The 19,260-nt window shown below is 32.7% G+C and overlaps 2 protein-coding genes across 4 annotated transcripts; one reads left to right on the top strand and one right to left on the bottom strand.

The window, feature by feature from the left end:
• The first annotated feature begins 205 nt into the window (after window positions 1-205).
• Window positions 206-15,825, top strand: LOC124948436 (phosphatidylinositol 4-kinase beta). Of its 3 annotated transcripts, none has more exons than XM_047492048.1 (12): window positions 206-1,028; window positions 9,545-9,791; window positions 9,921-10,792; window positions 10,955-11,072; window positions 11,148-11,282; window positions 11,358-11,524; window positions 11,600-11,730; window positions 11,816-12,046; window positions 12,130-12,447; window positions 12,524-12,900; window positions 12,983-13,455; window positions 13,558-15,825. In XM_047492048.1, exons 2-12 carry the CDS (start codon window positions 9,607-9,609, stop codon window positions 13,743-13,745), a joined length of 3,195 nt encoding a protein of 1,064 aa, XP_047348004.1. In that variant the 5' UTR covers window positions 206-1,028; window positions 9,545-9,606; the 3' UTR covers window positions 13,746-15,825. The 3 variants fall into 3 exon arrangements, with proteins under 3 accessions (XP_047348004.1, XP_047348002.1, XP_047348003.1); XM_047492046.1 differs by having other exon boundaries at window positions 10,889-11,072; XM_047492047.1 differs by lacking the exon at window positions 206-1,028 and adding an exon at window positions 1,035-1,207 and having other exon boundaries at window positions 10,889-11,072.
• On the bottom strand, window positions 15,184-19,202 carry LOC124948439 (protein ST7 homolog). Its single transcript, XM_047492058.1, has 2 exons — window positions 17,774-19,202; window positions 15,184-17,658 (listed from the first exon to the last, which is right to left on the bottom strand). The coding sequence occupies exons 1-2, from the start codon at window positions 18,198-18,200 to the stop codon at window positions 16,535-16,537; spliced, it is 1,551 nt and encodes a 516-aa protein (XP_047348014.1). The 5' UTR covers window positions 18,201-19,202; the 3' UTR covers window positions 15,184-16,534.
• Window positions 19,203-19,260: the final 58 nt, after the last annotated feature.

The raw sequence follows: 19,260 nt of genomic DNA, 5'->3' as shown, positions 1-19,260 counted from the left end.
CTTTCAATGAAGATCATAATTAATACTTCAGTAAATTAGTTTCGAATTACACCGAAGAGTCGAGAAGAAAAAATCATAACGCGGAACACAAAAGACAATTCGCGTGCGTGGTCTAGTGGGAAGAAGAAACAAGTGAGCCGGGTACAGGAATAAACTCGTACGGCCCTGGCATTCGGTATCGTTCGGGCCGTAGGAAGGCGACCGTTCGGTTGGTAGCAGTGGCGCCGTGCCAGTCGGTGCATCGTGCGGCGCGAGCAGTCGAGCCTGGCGAGGTCGTCTCTCGCGTCGCCTTTCTCGTGTCTCTCTCTCTCTTGCTCGGTGGTCACACAACTACACAACGTTCTTCGCATAGAACGCATAATACTTGAAACTTGTGAATTCTACTAGTGAGAAAACATTTGAAAGAGAAGTTCCAAAGTTTTTCGAAGAGGAAGAAGAAAAAACAGAAAAGAAAAAAAGAAAGAGGGAAAATCATATATATATATATATATACACAATATATATATATACATATACATCATGTATGTATGTATATATACATGTACGCATACATATAGGTAAAAAGAAAGAGATAGAGGTAGATAGAGAGAAAGAGAAAGAACTCGGGAAAAGTCGTGAGTGGTTCGTGCGTTCGAAATGTACGTGGTGTGAGGCTATGAAGAAGAAACGAGGATCAGTGTTGGAAGAAGTCACCGTTGTCGTTGTTGGGCGTAGCCGGGCGTCGCGCGAAATTGCTTGAAAGCGGCCTCTCCTACGCTCTCAGTGCGTGACAGTACTGGAGCTCTCTGCCATTGGAAAAGGATATGTATCCATCTCTCTTTCACTCGCAACATCGTTACTACAAGCAATACTACTACTATTCATTGGTATCAACTAATATACTCGGATTCTACTTTACCGTCCCTATCTAAAGAGAGACAGACACTGTCGTGGAAGTTTGAGTAAAAAAGTTATACAAGAAATAGTGATCGAAGATTATTATGCCATCGTTGTGATTGTAGCACAAATTTCGGATTCTCGAAAGCGAGGTGAGTTCTTCACCGTCGCCACATCATCGTCATCATTAATGTCGCACCCCATCGTAATGATCATCGACGTTTGTCCGTGTGACATATGTATGTGCGCGCAGCGTGCGAGCTTGCTATATGTTTAGTGAAAGAGACAGAATGAAACATGAATAGAGAAAGGCGCTATCCTTGTTTTATCTGTGAGTAGTATATAAAAAGAAGAAACAAAATACAAGAGAGGTAGAGATTTCACGAATATCTTAGAGAACCCCGTTCTCTGCGATGTGTGAAAGCAGTGTATTCCTTGTGTCGATTTACACACTCATACATAAACATACACACATGATATATACACACGAGTACGCGTATAACTCTTATATATATATACTCGACCGAGCTTCGTAACTTATGTTATTATGACGAATTGGTATACGTTGGTTCTTTTCTAAAAAATATACTTATATTGATATTAATAATAATAATAATAATTATAATAATAATAATAATTATTATTATTATTATTATTATATTATTATATTATATCCAAAAATATAAAATGATTCTTCTTTTTTTAATCGGAGAAAAATAGATAGGGAAACGAATTCGTGAAAATATTTTTTTTCTTATACGATTCGTTTAACAGATAGATAGCTCGTAGAACGGTCGATGATACTCCTGTGTTCGTGCAATTCGGAGTTAGCGATAACGCGTGCGGTATTGTTTCGTGTCGAGAAATATACGAATGGTAGAAAAGAGATGGGTAGACAGTGAGAGAGAGAGAGAGAGAGAGAGAGAGAGAGAGAGAGAGAGAGAGAGAGAGTGTGTAGCTGTCATTGTCAAAGTATAGTACTGGTCCCTTCCTACTTCTGCTACTTCTGATGGTAGGGTGGAAAAAGTAGGGGAAAGAGAAATGGCCTGACTTTGAAAACACACGTACTTTTGCTTTTAAAAGTATATTGAGAGTACACATAGGTAAGCCGATAAAAGAAAGAAATTCCTTTTATCGAAGTCGTTTCTTCATCTCTTTCTCTTTTTCTCTTACAAGTTAAATGCAAAGTGAGAGAAACCAGGATGTGTAATACATAGTATGCGTTATACATATGTAGTCCTTGGTTTTGGCTGCCATCGTCGACTTTCTCGAATCGATTTGAACGCGATATATGAGGATACGAAAATTTTAGCCGCGTTCTTTCGAAATTCGTGAAATTCGACGAAATTATTATTTCTTTATTGAAACTTCTTTAATGATAAAGAAGTATAGATTAACGATTATAATAAATTCTGATTATTGAATTTCATTCGATCATTAATAGATATTATTTGGTTTACATTGTTACGAAATTATAAGGAAAAAAAAAAAAAAAAAAGAAAAAAAAACAAGAAACAAGAAGGAAAAAAAACAGAACGTACGTTGGTTCCCTTGGCTCCCTTGGCTCTTTGCCAGCTATTTAGAATGACCAGCGAAAATGCGAACGAGGAAGGATTAAATGGGGAGAAGTTAGTCACGTGAGAAACTTCAGTTTGTTTTGTATCGTTTATCTTTCTTCTTTATTCCTCGGATAAAAAGTATAGATCCTATTAAAGTGTTTTTTTCTCTAATGTGCGTGCATAACGCATATTTCCGTTTTAGTATACTTCGTCTTTCAATGCCATCGCACATGGATCTATATGACGTCAGCTTTGACGTAAACTTGTAAAGGGTTGAAAAAGTCTAATAGAGGGGATGTATCTTTTAAGATCCTGCATGCGGTAAAGCGCGCACCGTCTGCATCCGGGATTAATGTTGATTATATATTGAGCTTAAGGAAACGGTTTAGTTTCAATATTTTCGTTTCTCTTCTTTTTCTTTTTATTATTTTTTTATTTTGTTCTCTCTTTTTTTTTCTTTTTTTTTTTTTTTTTTTTATTTATTTATTTATTTATTTTTCGATCATCGATTCATTTAAAATTCTTTGTAAGCGGATCATTGGTTTAAAATCGTTCATTTAATGGAAATAAATCGATAGATGAATCATGTCAATATTTTCAATTAGATAACGCAAAGATAATTCCATTGATTATCACGTTGTCGAGAAGATCGTAACAATTCTGTCGTATGAAACTTGTAAAAAAAAAAAAAAAAAAAAAAAGAAAGAAAGAAAAAATAATTCATTTGTATAAATAAGAGCGTTTTTATCGCTTTCTAATCATGAACAAGCTTCGAAAGAAATTGAGAGAGAAATAATGTGCCAAATGTTTCGTTTCGAAGTGCAACTGCTTTTTTTTTTTCTTTTTTTTCTTTTTTTCTTTTTTTCTTTTTTTCTTTTTTAATAATAATATTTTTATAAATACGAAAAGGAATTTCATCAGACGCGGAAAAATTGAACGATGTATATATTATCAAAACTATCACGTAAATCAACCGTCAATTATTATCCTTTAATAAAAAGTTTTCCTCAATGAGAATCGAAGGTTATGTATATTCTTTATCGATTCTCCAAGATTGTATAAACGTATACTGATATATAGTAAATCTATTTTATTTCATGTTTTTCTTGCATAATGCATATTCTATCATTTATTAAATTGACGAATGAGCGATCAAACAAAGCACTGCAAATTGATTGATTAACTCTCTTTGAACAATCGGTTCTTAACGTTGACATATCAGATTTATTAATGATATACGGAAAAAAGGAATATATATGTATATGTATATTTCAAATAGCAATGTTAGAAAAGCATAAGTCGGAAAGGATTAAGATCGGACTTCATTTTCTACGCTTGAAAGGTTTAGAGAAGAAGGTACGATGTACGTTAGCCGACAGACGAATTCCATGAAATCAGAAGAGTCGATCGGGTGGAGTTCTCACGGGAATAGGAAGGGAAGAGTTTCATGGAGAATCACGAGCCCTTAAGACGCCGGTGAAGGCGGCCCTTCGTTCTCTCACTGCGCTGCTTTTACTCCCTGGCACACCCCAGAAACGGCACCGCGAGAGAGTCAGTCACGCGTGAACGTTGCCGGCGAAAAAGCTGTGCAAGAAAGAGACGGAATAAGCTTCGCTAGAGATAGATAGATGTGGCGAGCGAGTGAGTGAGTGAGTAAGCGAGCGAGCGAGAAAAAGAGAGAAACAGAGTGAGAGGAACCGGCCGAAGCGGCGCTCGATCTCGCTCGGCTATCCTCGACTGCCTTTACTTTTCTCATGCGAACGTTCGTTCGTTCGTTCGTTCGTTCGTACGTATGTACGTTCGTTCGTCTGCGACGTGATGCGTCGAACGTATCATCCTTTTCATTTTGATTTTATCTCGTATTTCAATCGTTTCATGCAATTTCTTTTGAAAAGGTCACACTCTCTCGCAGGACGTTGAAAAACTTTCATATTGTATGAGTTATATTTCTATTCAATGATATTCGATCATTTTATAAATGATAGAAAAAAAAAGAGGGAGGGGAATAAATATGAATTTCTAATCGTCAAAGACAAATCCATCCTTTCGTGCTTACGTTTTAAAACAAACGTCCTTGGTATTAAACGATATCGAGCACGTTTCTTCAACGCATTCCCCCTCGATTGCGAAGTCTCTTTATATATCAGATTAACGCGATCGTACTCGTTTCGCGCGATAAAGTATGTCGACTCGTAAAATTGCGCGGGCAAAGAGATACCAGTTTGAAAGGTGTTTAGGCGGCGTAAACTTTAAACGTTCGCACGTTCACGTCCTAATTTCAAGAATCGTAGGTGGTTTGTACAAGTGTTTTATCATATATCATGGTTTTATTCGTACATACATATATAGATTGAATTATGCGTCCTTTTGACTTGAATGGACCTCGTGATTATGATCGTGTGGTTAAGTCGAGTCAATCGGATATACATACGCTTAGGTTACGTGTTTTGTCAGGAATGTGTTCCCTGTAATTCGGAGAATATAGCTTATCGATATCTATGAAGTAGACTTAAATGCATCAATGCATATATCGATATATACATATATATATGTATGTGTGTGTAAATATATACATATATATATATATATATATAAATATATATATATGCTATACATATTCATTATTTTCTTATTCGCCCAATGTCTATTCATTTCGTTATGATTAAATATTTATAATAGATAATAGATCGTTTCTTCATTATCCTTTACATATGTAATAATAATGTGACTAAATACGACCCAAAGAAGTATTATCATTCTAAAAGTTAATCACAACTCATAAAAGTATATTATTTTCCATGATTTAGTATATACGTAAATTATTTTCTTATCACGAATGCTAACAGCTTTACTACTACCATTCTTCTTATCGATTTGGTCTTATTTTAAATATCATTCAAAGACTATTACAATGATAAATGTCGTTAAAATAAGCAAAACAGAAATTCACGCGAGTGACATTCATTCGGATCGAAATACATGCTAGAGATCAAAGTGCGCATGCATGAAGCGAAGCACACGATGCTTATGTTTTTTCTTCTTTCTCTCTCTCTCTCTCTCTTTCTTTCTTTCTCTCTCTCTCTCTCTCTCTCTCTCTCTCTCTCTCTCTCTCTCTCTCTCTCTCTCTCTCTCTCTCTCTCTCTATACCAATCACGTACCACAATCATGATTGACGCTAATTCGTCGGGATCGAACTTTTGTCAATCAAGGAACACAAAATGAGAATTACGCTGCCCGTGTCCTCCAGACTGATTTCTCGTTTTTTTTTTTATTTTTTTTTTTCTCTCTCCCCATCTCTCTTTTTTCATCGTCCCTGCCTTCTTCCGCCGGAAAGGACGATATTCCGTGAGAAATCGCCGAGGTTCTTTGCAGTCTCTCACGCTTTGTTTCTCTTGCTCTTGATTCGAGATATCGCGAGATCGAGATCAACTTTTCCTATCTTGTTAACTAATAATTTTCTCGAGAAACATGATTACTTATTTTTCTTTCCTTTTTTCTTTTTTCTTTTCCTTTTTGTTTTTTTTTTTTTTTTTTTTTTGTTTTATATATATATATATATAAATCTGTTTTACACGAGAAACGATGATTGATCGATTTTTTTTCTTGTTTTTTTTCTGGCTTTTCCGTTCTTTTCTTTTTGTTTCCTCTCTTTTTTTTTCTTTCTCGAAAGAGCCGTTCATAAGCCGTAATTGACAGATCTTTCGACTTTGTGAAGTTTTTAAAAATTTACTATACCGTAGTATTTGATCGATACTTAATTTTTTATATTTAAAATAACTTTTCTTGGTAATTACTTTAAACACTATCAAAGCTTTGCATGTTCGCTTAATAAATAATTTACTACTTAATTATGTATATATATATATATATATATAAAACAACTATGTATCATATATAAAAAAAATAACTCTGATTACTATATATAGTAAAAAAAAGTTGTATTATTTAATTATTAATTATTAATTATTATTCATTTAAAGTTAATAACAATTTTATGTTACAAATGTAACATAAAAGCTACAACTGTAATAATACATTCTACAACATACATTTAAAACATATATTTTATAAAAAAATATTAAACAACAATATATATAAATTTATAAAATTTTCTCTACTATTTATTATACGGAGTTAATCACTTTGACAAATGAACGGTTCATTGTGACAGCTATTTAATAATTCTAAATTATTTACAATCAATTTTCACACACACGAGGAACGATGATTGGTTGATTTATCTTTTCTTTTCTTTTTATTTTATTTTTTTTTTTTTTTTTTTTTTTTTTTTGTTTTTGTTATCGAGTATGTGTATTCCATAGAAAAGAAGTTCAGCGAAAGGGAGAAGGAAGAAGAAGGGAACTGTAAGCAAAGTGAAACTGGTGAAAGCACATGCTCGGCTGGACGCGAACATTCGAGTTTAACACATCGTTTTCGTGAAACTCGACGCTCTTTTGCGTTTCACGGAAGAGTCTGATAGTTTTGTAAGAAACTCTACGAAACGCGTTTCTTAAGACGGTCTCAAGAAATGAACTGCTTTGTCCAATATGAAGGAATACGATGTTTTCTCTTTTTTTTAAATTTACCGCATCAGAATGGATAAAGTTAAGAAGTTTACGAGAATGAGGTTAAAGAAAAGGGTTACGTTTTTTTTATTTCTTTTTTATTCATTTCTTTCTTTCTTTTTTTTAGGTTATAAATCGACTTTTCACAGAGACGGATAAAAAAAGATATTATGCAATTAAATAAATATGAAATAATAGTATGAGAAAAAAAGAAATAGGAGAGATTGAGAGATCCGCTTGCATGATAACCGAATACGGATGCGTCGTATTCGGTATCATTTATATTTGTTCTGTAATACTAGATTTCAAGAATAGTATTATTCAGCCATAAAGATTACATTAAATCATAAAATCATTACATCTAAAAAAAAGATCTCTCTTACTGTGATTTTATTATGAACTTTTTTCATGTTATATACAAAAATTTACATGCAACTTTGCTTATTCGTTATTCGATGAATATCATCAAGAGAAATATTTGAAGACAATCATAATGAATAAATTCTTGAAAAACCTTATGGCGAATGATGATCAATTGTGTTAACACGCATGTGAACACAGTTAATTTGATTAAAGATTTCAAGTTCTGGCAGTTAGCCAAAATTTAAAATCTAATCAAATTAAGTACCAAGCGTAAGTGGATAAATTATATACTTCAGAAAATTGGTCTTATCGAGAAAAAAAAGTTCATTAACTTATTTAAAGGGCTACGGGGGGGGGTTTGTTTTCGTCGTATTGATCGAAGACGACATCTGTATATTCAATTGACCTTGACAGAAGCAAATTCTCTAGAGTGCATAACAAATCTAATCGTTTTAGAATGATCGTGGGCGTCACTCGTTTGAAAAATTTTATCTAATTTTTTTTTTTTACGATTAATTGATACTGAAATCTAGAGAGAGAAAAAATAATTTCAAAAGTGTTGGTATTGTAGCGTGCACGAACGTATATGAACTAAAATTTATTTGATGGAAGACATCGAAGAAATGATTTAAATCATAGATCATTCCCTCGTAGAAATAGGTGTTAATTGTATGATTGAGCTCGAGGAGACAGTAAAATAGAATGAAACGTTGATTGGATCTAATCTTTAACTAACATAGAATCGACGTTTCACTTACCTACCGGAAATGGTTCTCGACTTGTGTTGAAATGTTTGGAACGATTATGTGTCTCCTTTCATTACGATAATATAATGTTCATTTTCTCTTCATCTTATTTCTTTTTCTTGTTTTTTTTCTTTTCTTTTATCATTTTTTTTTTTTTTATCATTATTACTATTACAAGCTTTACGAAACTGTGGATTTTTTTTTTTTGGTAACGATAACGATTCTACACAATCTCATTTTCGAAACTTCCTAATAGTCGACCAATGATAATACGTTTCTTTTCCTTCTATTAATATCTTTTATCACGTCGCTTGTCAGTGATGATATATTAATTTAGATCTTTTTATGTTCTATCATTTTCTATCATTCTTCATTCATAAACATTCATAAAACCTATTTACAGGGATCTTTATGTTTCTCAATCGAATGGTTTCTAGGTTATGAGATTTATCTCTCGCGATCTTTTTCTACGCAATGTTCCTCTTCACACACACGCAAACACATTTTGTCTCGCTCATATTCCCGACTATAAATTTCTCTGGCGCGCCATTTTCAAACAAAGCTTCGACTCGACGATTGTATTCCAAAGTAATGCAATTGCTTAGGTTTTGTTTTTCTCTATTAAATGCCACGGAGATTTCACAATGGTCATGACAAATCAATTTTCATGAGAATTTTAAAACGAATAATGCAATTATTCATTACTTTGTTTTTACGATACTATAAAGTTAACGTTAGTCAAATATATCGAGGATGAAAAAAAAAAAAAAAAAAGAAATAAAAGAAAAAGGAAGAAACTAGGATTCCACCCAACTTCAAGACAAAGATTCTCATTTGCTGACGAGTAATTTCTGTTGCTCTTTAAAAGTCTACATAAAATACGTTTCGTTTGCGACGTTTATAAGACTCGTACACGTTCGAGTTTAATTAAAATTGTGCTCTAGAAACGAAGCGTGCCTCACATTCGTCTCGCATCAACAGAACTCGTGTTTTTCCACGAGGAATCGTCTTTTCTCGGAAGATTTTCGTCGTTCGTCGAAAAGCGTCTGTACTTTCTCCGCATATTGCATGCTTCTTGAGAAATACACACGTGTGTGTATATGTATGTACATATGATGTATATATGTATGTATGCATGTGATGTATGTGTGTATATATATGTATACGTAGATACATATGCAAGTTGTTTAGGCATTCACTGTCAACGTTGGCAGCGAGCAAAGTGTTGCCAAGCAGCCCGTCTTCTTTCGGGTTATGTATATACATTAGAAATGTGTTACGTAAACTAACGAATGTTTCTCTTTAGCACGTTTTTCAATCTGTTAAGATTAATTTCGCCGAAATTTCGATCTTGACCGATAATGATTATTAATGTTAAATAATAATATCCTCACATTCCTTATTTTTGTCTTCCTCTTTTATTATTTTTTTACAGGTGAGCTGTCAACATGAACAGCAGATGACTGTTGGCTGAGCCAGTGCTCGTTTAAGTTTAATATGAGCGAAGTCGTAGCCGTAACAGTGCCTACTGGTGGATCGACGCGCCAGGAAAGCGTGGCACATATCAAAAGGCACAAATTAGCTAACTGTAATGTTCCTCTTGTTCATGGCCGACCAAATCCATCAATCAGCGCTCGCAATAGGCTGACAACTCATCAACGAAATCATAGTTTGGACTTTAGGTACATGATTTTCTTTATGTTTCTTTCTTAAAATAATGATAAAGATTATTGCGAGATCGGATAATTGGATCATGAAATTATAATGACAAGCGGGAAACTTTGAGACATTAATTATAATATTTATTATAGGTCAATGGGTATCTTACTTCCACCGGTGCCCCAAGCGGCCGCGACAACGTTAACGCTGCACCATAGAAACAGAAGCCTGGATTCGGCTTTACAACGAATCCCTGAGGTGGACGTTACTCCGAGTCCAGAATGCGAGACGAACCCTACACCCGTAATTAAGACAACGGTGCCAACCTGCAAGGGACGTAGTCGAGAACGCGAAGATCTCGCTAGTCTTGGATCCGACGACTCTGGTATACTCTGTGGTTCCGACAGCGGTTCTAGTGACGCTGCCAACACAGCTACCAGAGAGTCAAGTGTAGATCATTTGCATAGTAGAGAAAGTCTCGATTCTACTTTGTCACAAACAGGAGATATGGATGGGATTGATGCTGTTGACGGAGAAGACAACAGTGGGGTGTCTGTATCAGTGTCCCCTGTGGAATTAGTGTTACGTAGTGAGTCCTTGCCCGAAAAGAATGGTGATCGTGAACTCTGTAAACTAAAGAATCTCGATAAAACTAATCATGAAACTGAGGAACACTCTGGTATAGTCCTTTGTCCTAAAGAACTTCAAAATCATGAATACCCATGCGAGGAACCTTGTAATAGCATATCTGAGAAAGCTATGGAGTATCAGAACTCTTCCTCCGAAGTAGCCATGGTACAAGGAGAATTGGCAGGCGCTGCGATGACCTTATGTTGTGGCACCTCTGCACAACCTGACAAAGAAACTGTAAAAAAACAACCAGAAGTTCAAAGACAAGAGACAGTTCAGCCAAAGCCATCAGAGGGATGTTTACTCAGGTTATTCGAGAGTCAAATATTTGATATGTCTATGGCCATATCCTATCTTTTCAATTCCAAAGAACCAGGTGTTCAGAGTTATCTAGGTAAGTTTTTTAATAGAAATTCTTAATTGATATTTTCTAAATCATATAATTGCCAACTTTTTATGAGAAAATTGATATGAATTTACATACTTTTAGATAAATCTTGCATTATGGATTCTTGCATAGAAACAGAAAATTCACACATATTTAGTATATTTTTAGGTAACAAGATGTTCAGTTTTCCTGATAACGAAGTGGATTTCTATTTGCCACAATTGGTGTTAATGTATATACAACTTCATGATGTTACTGAAGTTCTTTATCCATATCTTGTCCATAGGTAAAAATATATTTTTCATGAATCTATTTGACATATCATATTCCTATTGTATTAACGTTTTTATCTTTTTTACAGATGTAGACAATCGGCCGATTTCTCGTTAAAATGTGCTTGGCTATTAGATGCATACAGCTCTGATGCTCATTTGCCATCCAAAAAGAAGTCTCATGGGACCAAATTAAAAAATCTCATTTTGTCAGATGAACTTAGGTAAGAATTTACATAAAAAATGCTATATATTATTAGAATGTATTATAGTACATTTCGAAAATATTATAAATTCAGGCCGAAAGGAAATCTGACACGAAAGCAACGATCTTCCGCGTTGCAAGTTCCTGCTTCGCCGCCATTACCTTTAACACAGAATGTTATGTCACCTAATAAGAAAACTCACCAAAGATCTCAATCGGATGCTACTGGATTGTTCCAAACTTTACGCCGTAGTCATTCCGGTATATATAAATTTTAAATCAAGTTTATATTCAAAAAACATTAAATAAAAATTCATTTATTTGTTTTTTTTAAAGGTACAATAAATAAAGTAAGCCTTGGGGACCTGAGCTCTGGTCGAGCATTTGACAATGGTTGTACCTGTTTTTATTCCTGCCAAGGTGTGGTAAATGATTTAAGAGGTCAAAAAACCGATTGCTTCTGCAATGTAAGTAAATTGGTATTTATAAAAAGCTCAATTAATTTGAATAATACATGATATTGATTATTCTTGTTTTGTTTCATTATAATAGGCACCCCGTCTTGCTCCAGAACTTGAATTTATTCAAGCATTGATATCTATTGGTAAATTACTTGGGACTATTCCAACAAAGGAAAGTAAGACTGTACAGTTGGTAGCAGAACTTAACACTCTTAATTTAAATCTTCCTGCAAGGGTATGGTTGCCTTTGCATAGTACAGTACCGCATCATATTGTAAGAGTTCCTCCACAATATGCTGCTGTGCTTAATAGTAAAGATAAGGTTGATATTTTTAATTCTTATACTTCTATAAATATTTATTTTATATCATTACAATCTTACGGAAGTAAATCTTACGATTTTAGGCACCATATATTATTTATGTCGAAGTATTGGAAGTAGAAGATTTATATACATCACCTGTGCCGACCAAAATTATGGGAAGTTCATTAAGGCATACGAAGTCTGAAGAAAATTTAACTGGTGGTGAACAGTCTAATGTGACGTCATCATCTAATCTGGTTTCTGCTGAAATGCAGCAAAACGTAACAACAGCACTTAGACAGACTCCTGTTAAAAATATCTCTCCATATTCTGTTAAGAATACAGAAATAGCATTTAATTTTCCCGATGATGATCCAAATGATTGTTGGAGTCAAGAAGACGATGAAATCACACAACAGGTAACATTAGTTATACATGTATGCTTATTTTCTTCATATTTTTTCGTTATTCAACTTTTGTTTTCTATCTCAACAGTATTTACAATTACGTAAGCCCAGAGATAGAGATACGATATCGCAATTAAGTCAAGAATCATCTGATAGTCGAGAACCAGTTTTTGTACCTGGTGATATAAAACGTCGTCTAAGTGAAATGACTGCTACACCTAGTGCAACATTTAACCATGATCCAGAGGATCCATCAGCCGCCGTCCTCAAAGAGCCATGGGAATTAAAGCAAAAACGTATTAGAGCATCCAGTCCATATGGTCATTTAGCTTCTTGGAGACTTCTTGCCGTTATTGTAAAATGTGGGGATGATTTAAGACAAGAACTTCTTGCTTCCCAATTACTTTCAATGTTACAAAAAATTTGGCTAGATGAGAAAATTCCACTTTGGGTTCGACCATACAAGTATGATAAAAATTATTTCTATAAATATTAACTTATGTCTTTTAACAAGTTACAATTCACTGCAACTTTATATAATTTGTAGGATTTTATGTTTATCCAATGATAGTGGATTGATAGAACCAATATTGAACACTGTATCTTTACATCAAATAAAAAAGCACTGTCAGCTGACTCTTCTACAATACTTCGAACGAGAATTTGGTCCTTCAAATTCAGAAGCGTTTATTGTAGCTCAAAAGAACTTCGTGCAAAGTTGTGCTGCTTATTGTCTTATAAGTTATCTCATTCAAGTGAAGGATCGTCACAATGGAAACATTTTACTACATAGCGATGGACACCTAATACATATAGATTTTGGATTCATATTATCAACCTCACCTCGCAATTTGGGATTTGAGACCAGTCCATTTAAATTGACTCCTGAATTTGTTGAAGTGATGGGTGGTAGTCAATCAAAAATTTTTCAACAATTTAAAACTCTCATTCTTCAAGGTTTAATCGCAGCACGAAAGCATATGGAAAAGATTGTTAATCTAGTAGAAATCATGTTATCAGGTAATACCTCTTTAATAATCAATGAATAATAATTGATACTTTATCTTTGCTCATAAAACATTCCTTTATATAATCTTAATCATTTTTTGTTTCCCGTTATAGGATCTCAACTTCCTTGTTTCCGCAGTGGAGGAGCCGCTACGGTTCAAGGATTGAAAAATAGATTTCATCTTACGCTTACGGAAGACCAATTACGTCGCCATGTTGAAGATTTGGTCGAAGGTAGCATTCATTCTTGGTCTACTAAATTGTATGACCGATATCAGTACTTCGCAAACGGTACTCTTTAATGCCGTAGTGAAGCTTTTCATTCACGCCAGTGTCATAATTTTTTGGCGTCGGAAGATATTTTTATCATGGACAAAGAAGAGAACAGTTGCAAATAATATCAATTTAATAATGTGGGATTTCTTCCACACTTTTAAATACACTTTTCAACATTCCACGAGCACAAAGTACTTTTGAATCTTTTCGATGGTCAAGGAGATATCGTTCCAGTGTGAATAAATTGCTCTCCGGTCCTTTTTTCTTTTTTTTGTTTTTGTTTTCTTTTTCTTTTTTTTTTTTTTTTTTCTTTTTTTTTTCTATAAAATCAAATAGTCTAAATCGAATCGCGTTAACTGGATTAGGTCAATTACGTCTGATCTTCGAATTACTTGTCGCTTTGGCAGCCCAGTGTGGTGGGCATGGTAGGTAGATCATTTTAGAAGAAATTTGAGGCATTCGAAATGAGGCATGAATAGATAAAAATCATTTTAGATTAAACTCTTGAGGCATTTGAAACGAGAAGTTTTACGCGAACTATGCTGCTTTAAAGATATTGGATTGTAGCAAATAATAAGTACAGTTAATATATTTATTATAAATGCTATAAAACATTAAATGATAAAGTATTTGTTATGACTATGTTAATTTATGGTAAACAAAACATATTAAGAAAATTGAGAGAAGATGACTATTTCCGTTTAAGAGAATTCAAATTTTAAACGGGAAATAATTTTTGATGTTTACAGTGCCCAGTTAGTTACATAATGTTTACATATGCATATTGTTTTTCGTTCAATGTATTAATACAGCAGTTTATGTAAGCCTCAATTGACAATTACGAGTTATCTACTATCGGTGCAGATCTTGTAACATTGAATAAGTGTTGGACTGCTAGATCGTTGTAGCCTATAACAGCGTAATTTGTTAAAGGTGCCTTATTTATAGAGAATGGTGGTTACGATCAAGTCTAAAAATGCAGTGAAGTGATTACAGGGCTGTCTGTCGATGCTACCCTTATAGTGAACTGGACAATCTGTTATTTGTAAATAAACACAATATGTGGACTTTTGTCGGATCGCAAGAAAATAATTCAACCGTTTTGGCAGTAAATAAATCTATCCGGAACGGCATGAATGATGGAAGAAATGATGGAAGAATCATATGTGCCGTTTGAACGTATATGGGCTGCACGTAAAAGGCTCAGATACTAACCGAAGACGAATACTCAAAAAAAAATATCTCCTACTTTATAGATCAATATTACTATATATTAATATATATTATATATTATATACTGAAATATATAATATATAATATAAATATATATATAAATATATATATATATATATATACATATTATATGTAATAATATAATATATATATATATATACATATATATATATATATACATGTAATTGTAACAATCTATTAAGGATAATTCTTATAGTAAAACTTAAGAACCACATTTGAAAAGTTTTTACATGTTCTTATTACGTACATTCATAATTATAATACAAATTGTCTTAGCTATGTGGAAACAATTATTTAATACTATTCCTGCGTTATATCTGTTTTTTCTTTTTTTCGAGTAACTAAATTATAAAGTAAAAAAGTATTGTACATAAAAACAAAAAATTTAAATCAGTTATCATTTAAGGCTAATAGTGGATGAATGTTTGAAACAAAATCAAAGTCATGGTGAGCCAGCCCAGAGTACGAGAGACCTGGGCCCTCTGACTTCCAAGTGTCTTATATCTCTCTCTCCTATCATAACCGTCTCACGATAGACAGGCAGACCAGAGTTGATTCATTTCTCCGATAGTAATCGTTGGTTTTGTTATATTTTAATATAAATTAATTTATAATATAATGAAGAAGTTTTTTTATTCTAAATTTGTCAATACTCGTTGTATTATGTATATTTAATACAATTGTATAAGATCAGATTTATTAAAATTGTATCTATTTCCTTTATGTAACATATAAGCCATGTTTTATCTTAACAATATGCAAAATATGAATATACCTGGTCTTGTTTGTTCTCTCAACTCATTACGAGCTATTGATAATATGAAATATCGAATAAATACGAATGCAATGATATGTACGTGTACTCTAACTATTTGCATATCCTCTTCAATAATTACGCAAGCAAAGTGCGTACAATTAATTGACAACACAACAAATTAAATCATTCATAATTTATCATTGAATAATTCATTGTTTAAAATCGTCCGTATAATTATAATTTTCTTATATAATGCAAAATCTAACAACAATGCAATAAGCATAAATTTACATTGCATCCTCACATAATTTAACTATGTTCAAGCTCTCTTGATAAAAGAAAACAAAATAGTAAATTATTACATCATTTAGTCAATTAAAAAATTAAATATAAAAATATCAAATATACGTATACTGAAGATTAGTAATGAAATTCTTTTTATTAATCATTCTTTTTAATATTTAAAAGCTATTTATATTATGTATTACATAATGTATTTACGGCAGCAAAAAGAAAAATAAGAAACGAAAGTTAAAAAGTGGAAAGTGCCGTAAGCATATCTACTTGTTTTTATTACTTGTACATCGTTTCATTCAAGGTAGATGATTTAATTGACTTACAATGCTAAACAATTAATTCGTACTATAAATACATATATCCAATCATCAGTCATAAAAATGTAATAAGGAAGAAGAGCTGTTCGCGAACATCTAATACGCTTATTTTTAGCGTATCTAACAAAGAAAAAAAAGTGTATCATAAATATCACAATAGGTCTTGATTAATAGAGATCATAAGAAAATCTTATATTCTAGAGAGCTGCTGTAATAAATTAGACGGCAAGACAGTTTCTAACTTATCCAAAATATAATAAAATGGATGAGAGAACCAAGCGAGCATCGCTCGTGCGACTACACCCATGGTATCAGGATACTGATGAGTCAACAAAGCTAAGAGTGCTGTAAAGGAGCACAAACCGGCTGTAAATAAAATAAAAAATGGCAATTCTTTTTTCGGATAAACGCTGACGTCATGAAAAGTAGGTAAAAGTTCGCGATCCGCACACTCGGTACACGTTGGATATGGATAAAATAAGTGCCCCCTTTCCAAAGGATACGGTAGCATTCTGAATGTTCCTTCCCATGTACAATGCAACAAATTAAGTGCTCCTTCCATTTGTTTCCAGTGTGCAAGGTGGAAAAATGCATAAGCTATAGCTTCTGAATCTCCTCTTTTTAGAACATGCTCAGGTGGTAAAATTAAAGGTTTCATTTCTAATAAATATTTTGGTACATGAGGATTGAATTCTACTGCTCTATGAATAGCATCCACCGCTGACATTTCTGCTGTAGTTAAACCTCTTTTGCTAGCTATATCTGGTGAAAATTTATCAGCTACTAATCTTGCCTTTAATAAAGCAGCTGTGTAGCATATAGTGGCTGACTTTGGTAGACTTATATCATCGTATTTTGCTAAAACAGCTTGAACATCAGCGTATGCTTGCATCTCCAACAAAGCTTCTATTAGATTTTCATGTATATTCAAAACATTCATAATTGGTGGTACTTCCTTTGTTAGGTCCCTGAACATTTTTACTGCTTCTTTTAATTTTCCAAGTTTTCTTGCACACATAGCTAAACGTCTTTTAATATAAATAAGTACATTTGTATCTCTTCTGTGTATCGCTTCTGCAATGGAGCCTTGATGTTGTGTACTTTGAGATTTTCTATAATTATTTTCTGCTACTTTTAAAGCTTGTTTTAAAATCTTTTCTGCTTCTACAATTGTAGTAGCTTCTTCTTCGGCTAATAAAATATAAGCTGATGCACAATCTGGATTACTTTCTAAAGCACTATGTGCAGCTGTTATTCTGGCTACAGGACTTCGTTCTCTCCAAGCTGTTTGCATAATTTCATATTCAGCTTTACCTATATGACATAATCAATTAATATAAAAACAATATAATATTTACATTTAACTCTTGTCAGCTATTACTTATAACCAGACTTCTATTATATTCAAACAGACTTTTATTATATTTACCTGTATCACCTTCACAAGTAAAAAAAGTTTGATGATCTTGAGCCGATAAATTCATATCATAGTATGTTAGCGGCTCTTTGTTAGTCGCCCAAAAAAATCTTTGATATTCTGCACCCCTAAATAAATTTATTGGATTACGCCAAACTTTACATTCAGGAACGTTCTGTTGATTAGAACCATTGGAATTATTCAAACTTGAGTTAGCATTGTCAGTTGCAGTATCACCTCCACCAATCCAAGGTGAAATATGATTCAAAGATACTTGTTCGATAAATGAAGTACCATACTTTCTGAAGTACCACCATTCGAATATGAGAATAAGACCAGATATTAATGATGACGTTCCTGTTAATGCTACGTAGAATTTTGGGGTTAGGGTGCTCAGGAACATCGTAGAGTCCCACATACTTGTAAATAAAAGTGCCATTTATAATCTCTCGACGTTGTAGACAAATATTTTTAATTCTGTTGAAACTTTAGAGAGAATATCTTATCGATAATTACATCAATTGCCATACGAAAGAAAACACAGTTGATTTTCTTATAATAAGAAATCTCCCGAAAGGCCTCTCTTCAAGATTTTATTATGAGATTAATAAAATAGGTTTCGCGATTTCTTGTAACAGACTTTAATAACATTAATACATGTTTACGAAGATATAACGTGTAAATATTTTCGTTTGAATCATAAAATCTCTTTAACTGTTTTCGACATCTGGCACATTTCGATATATAGTAATTTTGCACTGTTGTATTCAATTTCGATTATCGAAAATAGCAATAACGATTATGGCGCATATATAATATATCAATATCTAATAAACCAAATTGTAATTACAATGTTTATATTGTATTTAACGAAGAGAGTCCTGAATTTATTTTAAATTAAAAAAAAAAAAGCTGAGATTTATCATCATATAAATTTTATATTGATCGACATTAATCAAACGTACGTCAGCCAATCAGAAATAAGTTTTTCTTTTGATCTGTGAAACTATAAAGTTTAATTGGTCGAACATTGTTTTTAAGAGAGTACATAGATTTAAATTACATGTTATTAAGAATTAAATTTTTATAGATATTATTGTTCCTGATTTATTAATTAATATTCAAAAATTTAAATACACATGAAGAAACAAAAAGTAAATATAAGAAAAATTTATAATCACATACTTTTGTAACATTAAAAATAATTTATGAGTTTATATTGTATCTGGAATTTTTAGTAATAATACATATAATGTTTACAAAAGTAATAACACATTTAACGTATGTATACATTTTATTATGTCTATTAATTAATATAGTAAAAATAAATGTTATTCAGAGAATTATTCTTTCATCGTAAGCAGTTAAATAAATGATTGGTTAATTTTTAAGCAGATAATTAAAGAAATAATTATTGAATGAAACATTGAATGATTAAGAAAATTATAAAGAAAAAAAAAAAAAGAAAGAGACAAAGATTGATTCAAGTCTACAATGTT

The sequence above is a fragment of the Vespa velutina genome, chromosome 4 (genome assembly GCF_912470025.1).
Source record: "Vespa velutina chromosome 4, iVesVel2.1, whole genome shotgun sequence".
Lineage (NCBI taxonomy): Eukaryota > Metazoa > Arthropoda > Insecta > Hymenoptera > Vespidae > Vespa > Vespa velutina.
This window is presented reverse-complemented; position numbering and strand designations above follow the sequence as displayed.

What these genes read in the sequence shown, in the direction of transcription:
- LOC124948436 (XM_047492046.1), top strand. Translation starts at nt 9,607, where the DNA reads ATGAGCGAAGTCGTAGCCGTAACAGTGCCTACTGGTGGATCGACGCGC. An exon ending in ATTTTGTCAGATGAACTTAG is followed by an intron (nt 11,283 to 11,357) that starts GTAAGAATTTAC and finishes TTATAAATTCAG; the next exon opens with GCCGAAAGGAAATCTGACAC. An exon ending in ACGATGAAATCACACAACAG is followed by an intron (nt 12,448 to 12,523) that starts GTAACATTAGTT and finishes CTATCTCAACAG; the next exon opens with TATTTACAATTACGTAAGCC.
- LOC124948439 (XM_047492058.1), bottom strand. Translation starts at nt 18,200, where the DNA reads ATGGCACTTTTATTTACAAGTATGTGGGACTCTACGATGTTCCTGAGC. An exon ending in TACTTGTGAAGGTGATACAG is followed by an intron (nt 17,659 to 17,773) that starts GTAAATATAATA and finishes TATGTCATATAG; the next exon opens with GTAAAGCTGAATATGAAATT.